The 9674-nt window shown below is 39.3% G+C and overlaps 1 protein-coding gene across 1 annotated transcript; it reads left to right on the top strand.

Moving 5' to 3' along the window:
- Positions 1–20: 20 nt before the first annotated feature.
- Positions 21–9674, top strand: LOC308095562 (ankyrin repeat and MYND domain-containing protein 2-like; the record flags this gene model as incomplete). Its single annotated transcript, XM_080442617.1, has 10 exons — positions 21–138; positions 1396–1460; positions 2381–2519; positions 4422–4520; positions 4953–5113; positions 7084–7298; positions 7746–7881; positions 8368–8496; positions 8616–8736; positions 9529–9674. Exons 1-10 carry the CDS (start codon positions 45–47, stop codon positions 9672–9674), a joined length of 1305 nt encoding a protein of 434 aa, XP_080298743.1. The 5' UTR covers positions 21–44.

The raw sequence follows: 9674 nt of genomic DNA, 5'->3' as shown, positions 1-9674 counted from the left end.
CCTTTATACCATTCAAACTATTGTCACCTCCTCAAATAAAAGACATGAGTCAAACATCTGATACACAGACAATGGCTGTGTCAAAGAAGGGAGATCTATCTGCGTCTGATCGGAAGCTTCTACAAGCTATAGCTGCAGGTATAATTTTATTTTAAATTAATTGATAGTAAAAATGTCAACCATTACAATATCAAATATCCAACTGATATGGACAATTATATGCTTTTTCTTTCTTTGTAGGCTAGATGATATTTAAAATATTCTAAGACCTGAAATGAGAACCCCTAACCCATTCCAACATTTGGGACATATCCTGCCAAAACATTTCAAATTATTACTTATAACACACTAAATTTTGATCAAAATATATTCTATATGAATTACATATGATTTATGCAATGTTTTGGTCTGGTTTCCTTTCTAAAAAAACACGTGTATTGATAACATAGGTGTAAGAATGTACTATTATTATCTTTGTTGAAACATATTTTTTTTCGTAAAGATGTTTTGTAAAGAATTTGTCAATTCCGTCAGATTTCTAGAAAAACATAATTTAATCAGGCATATATATATATATATATATATATATATATATATATATATATATATATATATATATATATATATATATATATATATATATATATATGTACACACACACACACACACACACACACACACACACACACACACACACACACACACACACACATTTTTATTAGTTTAATTATCAGTAACAATTGGTAATAACTAACAAGTAATGCAAAAAAATCTATGATAATTGTCTTAATGTTAATCATATTCAGTTTACTTTCTATAAAATATACAAAAAATGTCACTTGACTAAACAATATGGCTACAATTTAGGTAAAGCACCTCAACATTAAAAGAATGGGTGGTTTAGCTTTATTTAGAGTGATTTGAACAAGAATAATTAAAACAATGTTATCAATAATTTATTTAGCATTAACTTGTGTAGTGTATCCGTGTGTTCCAGTTTAGACAAAACATCTGAATATTTCACAGCCACTCGGATGATTATGCTGTTTATTCGTGTGATGTTAGGTACTCTAGAAGGCCAACAACAGATAAGAGCATCTGCGGCATTCTTGTAGAAAATCTCTTTTCATGTCTTGCCAATTCTTGACTCAACACCCCAGCGATTCCCAGACTATGGGCCGTGAGGATATTGCAAGAAGGCCCCTAAATAACTGGCAAAACTCTAAGATTATTTTATTTATATTTATAACACACTGTATATATTAAGAGATTTAATTTCAAGTGGGCCCCCAGAAAAGGTTGAGAACCCGTGCTAAATCCCAAATCCAACCTGAACCTTTTGGAGAAGAATGATGTCCTCTGAATGTTCTTGACTTTGATTCTGTTTATTTGTAGATGATTTGCAGGAGGCAGCCATGTTGCTTACAAGCACAGATTTGCAAGTAAACTGTTTGGATGAGGTATGAAGACTGTTTTATGTTTATATCAGACTTTGACAAGTCTAAAAATCGTTTTTATTAGATTAAACCTCTTATTCCCAATAAAGAGTTTCAGACAACCCTATCGTCCCTATTCTGGGGGCGAACATTCAGCAAAAATAGCAGATCTACAAGTTCACAACGTGTCAGAACACGGCACATTGTGAGCTTGTAGATTGGCCATTTTCAGCAAAGATATTTAAGTGTAGAGACAAAACAGGAGAGGGCCTAATACAAAGCCCAGGGGGAATCCAGTCAACTAAGTATAGGTGGTTACATCTTTGGCCCAATTCTATTCTGGGAAGGATCCAAAAAAAGCTATATATTGTGATGATGTTGACATGTTCAGAGCAACGGCTATAGAAAGCATATGTTCTTTATTGTTTCTGAGACATACGGAGGTGACAGCCCTTCAAGGTATAGATAATAGCATCATGCCACTAGATGTAACACTCAGACTCCTGCACATGCCATGGTCCATAAGTGTTCCCAGTCTGTCAAAATCAGGTGTGTGTGTGTGTGTGTGTGTGTGTGTGTGTGTGTGTGTGTGTGTGTGTGTGTGTGTGTGTGTGTGTGTGTGTGTGTGTGTGCTTTGGTTATATCTCACATTTGGCTTAGCTGTTTGTCTGCTTTATCTACTTATGTAAACCTTACGTTCTTCGTTGACCGGGGTCCCCCCAGGGTCTATATACATGTTGTTCCCCTCCTTTTTTCCTCCACACCAAATCCCGTCAGCAAAAATATCCGATCTACAAAGCATAGAACTCGTTGCCATTTTGCCAACTTAGGTGTTTTTGACAAATGTGCCCAGAATAGGGATGTTAGGGTTCCTGTGGTTAATGTGCATACAGTATGAAACAAATGATCCTCATGGATCAATTGCCTCTCTTTCCTACATCCAGCATGGCATGACACCGTTGATGCATGCAGCGTGTAAGGGTGAGGCAGACATGTGTGGCCTGCTGCTTCAACATGGAGCCAATGTCAACTGTAACCAGCATGAATATGGATACACCGCCCTCATGTTTGCTGCTTTGTCAGGTGGGTATGCCTACTACAGTCAAATATTCAGTGTTCATTTCCTCCTCAGAGTGTAAATATGGGCCCAAATGTGACAATTTTTACACTAATTTGAATGAAGTTTGATAGATTGATTGAAAACTTTATTGACTGAATGCTTGAATACTTCAGGATTGGTCACAGTACAGATAGTACGGTCAACGGTTATGCTAAAAGGATTTCCATTGTGGTCCATAAAAGGTCACATCACTATGACCCAGACATAAGCATAAACAAACCCGATACACCCATATATAGGCATGTCACTATGACTAAAGACATAACCATAAACAAACCCCATACGCCCATATATAGACAGGACCACGGCCACATCACTATGATTCACACATAACCATAAACAAACCCGATACGCCCATATATATAGGCATATCTATGACTCAAACATAACTGTAAACAAACCCGACCGCTATGCTCATATATGGTCATGTGCACATATGGGACCGACCGACTTCAAACTCGACGCGCACATCGGCAAGGACTCAAGGGAGTGCGGTGCCTGCTGTCAAGTGGTTGGGAAATGCAGTTGTCCAGAGCCGCCGATCCACCGATCCAACCAATATGGGCATACCAATATATGGGCATATACTGATGACATCAGGGATCTCCATATATGGCCATAAAATGAACAAGGACTGACAGATACAGAGATCTCCATAATATGGGCATAAAATTGACACAGGTAGACAGACAGATACAGAGATCTGCATATATGGACACAAAAGCGACACAGACAGACGGGTACAACGGATTCTCTGACAAAGCCCCGACACTATGACTCAGACATAATCGGTCGGACCAGCAGTACGAAATAGGTGTGAGGGCCGCATAGTGGCCCGAACCTAACTGAAATTTGCCTAGTAACCACTGTACACAAAGACAGGAAAATATTGAAATAGTATCTGTAGCACATGATCCAAAATAACATATTCCCCTTTCTCTCTTCACTTTGTTCGTTTATCCCAAGCTTTATCTTAATAGTCAGCAAATGCAAATACCTTGTGTTGAAAAAAAGGCATTTAACGGCTCTATGCAATTAATTAATCGGGGTCCCATGGGGGTCTAGACTAGCCCCCCTCCTTTTTTCTGTCTACACCAAATCCCATCACAGAATGTTTACCCCAGAATAGGGATGCTAGGGTTCATGTGGTTATGTCTGTTTGCAGACAGAAAGGAGTTACACTGTCCCCTCCCACAACTATTGTCAAGGTGTCCTTGAACAAAGCTTCTGACCACTAAATGCTCCAGTAGATCTGAACCGTGGCCAACAATAGAAGGCTGTGTTTATACTGGGCAACTCCCAGGGGTGAATGAGTGTGAATTAGAGCCTGACTGATATATCAGTCTGGCCGATATATCGGCCAATAATTGACTTTTTTTGCAGACATCGGTATCAGCAAAATGCAGCCCATGTGTCAAGATCTTTTTTTACCATAATAACACGTTACCTGACCACAGCAACATCTCTCAGAATCTCTGTTTGCTGAGTAGGCCCAATTATGTAATTTTGCATATCGTTGCTGCCATTAATAGTTTTTGTTTTTACATAAATGAATGCCCTACTTTGTCATACTGTACAAGAGTGTCTCCCAAAAGTAGTGAAAATAGCCTATTACGATCTACAAGCTCACAACGCGTTGCCATGTGACACATTGTTAGATGGTAGATGGACTAATTTACCTTTTTTTGGGGGGGGTAAGTATAAGAAGTATGTCTGTGGGTTTTTATAAATATTTAACCAATGAAAAGTATTAACAAGTGACAAAATAATAACTACACTGGATCCGCTGGAAGACAGACAGGATTTCTGCCTGACAGTGACAATATATTTGATTATATATTGATATTTGATTTTAACCCCCACAGGAAAGAGTGACATTACCACCATGCTGCTGGATGCGGGAGCAGAGACAGACCTGGTGAACTCTGTGGGTCGCACAGCTGCTCAGATGGCAGCTTTTGTGGGTAAGGATGGTGTTTTTTTTTAACCACTTAAACCCTCTATACTTAGTGAATCTGACCTAAATTGGCTCTGTACTTGGTCTACTCTTGTTTTCTTATACACCAAATCACTTTGCCAGAAATAGCAGATCTCATTGTGAGCTTGTAGAATATACAGAGTGCTAGGGTTCAAGTGTTAAAACCTCCAGCTCCATTGATGTCAATACGTGCTCAAGTAAAAAAAAATCAAAAACAAACAATAGGCCTATGTTGTAACAGCTAAGAAGACAAATATCGAAGACATACCTCCGTGTAGTCAGACTAATGTCAACTCTGAATGTTCACCATTGCACCCCTGTCACTCCACACAAGTTTTCACAATATCAACAATGACACCGTATCCCATTTCCCTACATCTAGACTACTGTCTTGTGACTTTTACCTTGATTCTTCTAGGCCAGCATGACTGTGTCACTTTGATCAACAACTACTTCTCCCGGGCGAGGCTGGACCATTACACGAGACCCCAGGGTCTTGAGACTGAACCCAAGCTGCCTTCCAAACTGGCAGAACCCCTTTATAAGATTATTATGACCACCAACCTCAATCCTGTCAAGGTGGGGCCTGTTGTTGGCAAAACAATTCCAAATGTATTTTTACCGCGTGGCACCTAGCAGGCTAGTAGTCTAGTAATCTGTCTGTCCGTGTGTGTCTGTACCATATAGTTAGTCTCACAAACCACTCGACCGATCAGCACCAGATTTCTTTCTTTGTTATATTTTTCACAATTTGTGAATCTCAGCTCCACCATATTTGGGCAAGAGTGACACCATCAATATGACATCATCAATATGATCTCAGATTGATTGATTGATTGATTGATTACTTTATTAACAAGTTTGTGAACAGTACAAAAGGTATATTTACAGAGAAAGGAGGGGTGGGGGCGGGGGAAGAGTACGCGATTACCAAGGTGTTCAAAGGTGTTAAAACTAACCATAATTGTATTTTAAGAGATCCACAGGGAAGCCACACCGTTATAGTTTTATTATGATTATATCATAATATATAATCAAATGAAGATACTACATGTATATAATCCCATTCATATGTTCCACACATAGCTTTTTGCTATAAATATTCTTAACAGATATCTGTCACTCTTTCCTTGGTGGAAAGAGAGGCAAGTGGCAAGTTGCATTAATAGTTCCTTTAACAAATCAACACCCTTAAGGTATATTCACATCAGCTTTTTAAAAGCTTTCTGACCAGAAAAAGTGCTCTGATCAACGCCTTCTAAAAATGGGTGCTATGTGGTTGTCTTTTGGTCATTTCTCATGGGGTTTAAAGTAAAAAGGCGATGCCTATTTATATAATTGTTTTAAAAGGCATCTAGTGTGAACACAGCCTTAGCGAGTAGTTACTCAACACATTTTATTACAATATATCTGTGGGAATTTGCTTTTATCATTAGAGTGTAAACTGAGACAACTGCCCGCTAGGTATAGCTGCCCGCTGTATATTCTCTTCCTGAGATCATGTTGTGTTGTTCAAATTAATGATAAAGCAAAACAACTTCTATGAACCCTTTCATATGGTAAATGAAGCTGGGTGTATTCTGGCTCATTGAAAATGATAGTGTGATATAAATGGAGTGCTACACTATACTGTATAAGCACAGTCAGTTCAAAGTAGGCCTTAGATAGCCTAGTGCCCTTTGAATTCCACCAGGTGCACATGCATGCAGCAATCACAGTGGCACCCCTCCACTTCTAAATATATCTGTCTAGAAGTGAATGCAGGACACCGTATGTGATAACAGGGTTACGCTCTCCTCCCTTAGTCCCCTTGCCTGAACCAGCATTAACAACTTTCAATGTGGTGTCCCTATTGTGGGCATGTCAGTAGGCCTATAGGCTAAACAAGTATAGGTTTTTTTTCTCTCAAAGAAATGACAAAATTGTCAAACTTTTCCAAAATTGCAGAAATAGCAGATCTACATGAGAGAATGACTGAGCTTGTGGATAAGCTATGGTCACAATTTGTTCTACAACAAAGTACAGTATACATGTATAGGGTTTGTGTTGTTAGCATGTTCATTTACTTTCAACTTGGGACTGACATGTATAAACAATAGCATCATAATTCAAATAATTGTTTTGAAAAGCATTTTACGTTTCCTTAGTTTGACATCAAACAGGCTTTCTTCAGGGTACAGGGTGGGAGAGTGATTCTCTCCCTAGGAACAGTAGGTAATAGAATGTAATGTAATAATTTCTCTGTGAACAGGCTTTGAGTAACACAAGATAAGCGTAATAACTTTTTTCATATCATAGACCCCCAAACTGAAATGTATTTGGCCACAGACCCCCATCTGAAAATATTTTGTGCCAGAGGCCCCCATACAAGATTTGTGTTTACCCCCTGGAACCTCCTCAAGGACCCCTGGGGGTCCCAGGACCCCCACTTATATAACCCCCACTTATATAACCCTGTTTTTCATTTAGTTTGACTCTGATGAAGTGGTTAATGAATATCTTTGTATCTTTTTTTGCATGGTGTGTGGGCCCTACTGCTGCTGTGTCAGATGGTGATGCTAGTGAAGGAGAGCCCTGTGCTGATGGAGGAGGTGGCTCTGGAGAAGTGTTGCGGCGTCATGGACAGTCTCTGTGAGCAGTGTGTGCAGCAGCAGGACATGAAGGAGGTGCTCGCCATGAAGATGCACTACATCAGCTGTGTTCTGCACAAATGCCTGGAGTACCTTCATGATCACGACGAACAACTGGACGCACTTGTCTACAGGTTGGCTTCCATCAAACGCACTCATGTTTGTTGTTTACTTGTTGACCGAGATGCTACTTGAACTCTATCATCCCTATTCTGGGGCAAACATTCGGCGAAAATAGCAGATCTACAAGATTACAACACAACACAGAGTTGCGATGCGTTGCAACGTGTTGAGAGCTTGTCTTTACACTCTATTTACTTGACCGCTTACCGTGTTGCTGGTAGACTAGGGACTCTTACTTCAATCTTACAATTTATAAACCGCTCTCTGGATAAAGCCCAATTCATACTTCATCGCACGACGGTGTCGCACGTCGAAAATAGGCGACCTACAAGCTCACAACACCTGCGAAATGCCTAAATTCACATTTTTTGTTGAATGGCATTTTATCCTATAAGTGCAATGATGTTTGTACATACTGCTTGTTTAAATTGTAATTGATTATTTGCCTAATGTCATAGTCTGCTAAGGGGGAGGGACAGTGATGGATATCCACAGTACCAGGAGAAGTTTATCAGGGACTGTATCAAGAAGTTTCCGTACTGTGAGGGCACTGTTCTTGAAAAGCTGATGAAAAGTGTTGCACCAGTGGAAATGGTAAGTGTACTTTGTACAATGTAATAACCTTCCGATTAAATGTAGCATAGACTGCCTCACACAGTATAGGAGTGAATATAGATGTGGGGCTTTTAAAAAGGACAAAAATCTAGAAAAAGGAAGCTCCTTGAATGCAGAAAAATATGTACAAAAAGCACCTTAACAGCAAGGAACACTAAAATGCTTTCGACATACAGTACACGCAACACATTTCTAACTAAACTTCTTCCTCAGGCTGCATTGTAAGAACTCTAAATATTTTTCTGCATTCAAGGATCTACATTTTTTTAAATATTTTTTTCCCCATTATTTTGGGCCAGTATGGAAAATCCATTGCTTATTATTTAGTGTTATATGCTTATTATATATGGCATTTTCCAATCTGGAAAAACTACCTAGATTATTTAGATTTCTTTTAATATGCTGTAGCACCAGTTGGTCTCGACACGTCAGAACCCATGAGACAATTCCACTCTTGTTTTCCAGGGCGCTGATCCGAATGCTGTTTCCGCGTTAACCCAAGCCCTGACAGGCCAGATGGCCTTCGTGGATGCGGACTACTGTGCCACATGTGGGGAGAGAGGTGCAGATAAGAGATGCTCCCTCTGCCAAACAGTAAGACAATGTCTCATAAAGTCTGTCGACAGTTGATACAAAAATGCACATTAAGAAATCCAAAATCTGTTTTATAAATAATAATTGTTTTTAACCCTTTGTTTGCTTTTGTCTTGAAGATGACATACTGTAGCTTGAGCTGTCAGAGGCTCCACTGGTTCACCCATAGAAAGATTTGCAGGTCACTTCAGCAGAGTGAGAGCCCAGAGAAGGACACCCCGAGATTGAAAGAACTTAAAGGTGCTCATCATGTTATCTCTTCCATCTTTCTGCTCTAGTGCTGCAACTATCCATGATTTTCTTGATTTTCTTGAATATTCTATATGCTTTTTCGATGAATCGAATAATTGAGTAGCCTGTTTATTTAATAAATATTTTATTATATATTGTGTCAATAAATCAACGCAAAAAATGTGAATGGATTTTTTTAATAATAATTGACTAAATCGATTAGTCCGATTAACCACTTAAGCCCTATTTTATACTTAAAAATAGCCAATCTACAAGCTTTTAAATCAGCTAATCGATTAAATTGATTAGTTTGATTAAATGTTGCACCCCAACTTTGATGTACCGTTCTCAATCTGGGGAGTGGGGACCCTTAGAGGTTCTATGATGTTTTTTTTCTTCCATTTACACAGCACAATAAAAGATTGAATCTGCTGAGGTGTATGTTCTGAAAACATCAGATTTGGATTTGAAATGAATTAGTATATCTAGACTCAACTGAATCTGAGTCCCCAGCAAAATGTGTTAATATGGCATCAAAGTCACTTTAACCACCTTAACTACTTTGCTGTTTTTTTTTTTATGTTTGGGAAAATCTTGAAAACTTTGAAGATTTTGGAATAATTTTGGAATATTTTGACACAAATCTTTTTTTATGGGTGTCCCTGGCACAAAATCCTTTCAGATGGGGGTCCGTGGCCAAACCGGGGTCTTTGACATGAAAATGTTTCAGAACCCCTGGTTCAGAGTGCCATCTAGTGTTAAGTAAAAGCAGTGGCTCTGTCATTCTCTGCTCCCTGTCAGATGACGAGAGTGACTTGGTGAAGGAGACGGCTAACTTCCTCCAGGAGCTGTGCATGAGGGCGGAAGAGGAAGTGGCTGCTGCAGCAGGCTGTCCTGGAGAGAAGCTGGGTGGTCAGTCCAGCTCCGCCCAGCACCCCCCGTTTTAA

This window comes from Gymnoscopelus braueri (genome assembly GCF_963280865.1).
Source record: "Gymnoscopelus braueri genome assembly, chromosome: 11".
Classification (NCBI taxonomy): domain Eukaryota; kingdom Metazoa; phylum Chordata; class Actinopteri; order Myctophiformes; family Myctophidae; genus Gymnoscopelus; species Gymnoscopelus braueri.
Note: the sequence above shows the minus strand (reverse complement) of the source record. Positions and strands in the feature narration are given on the sequence as shown.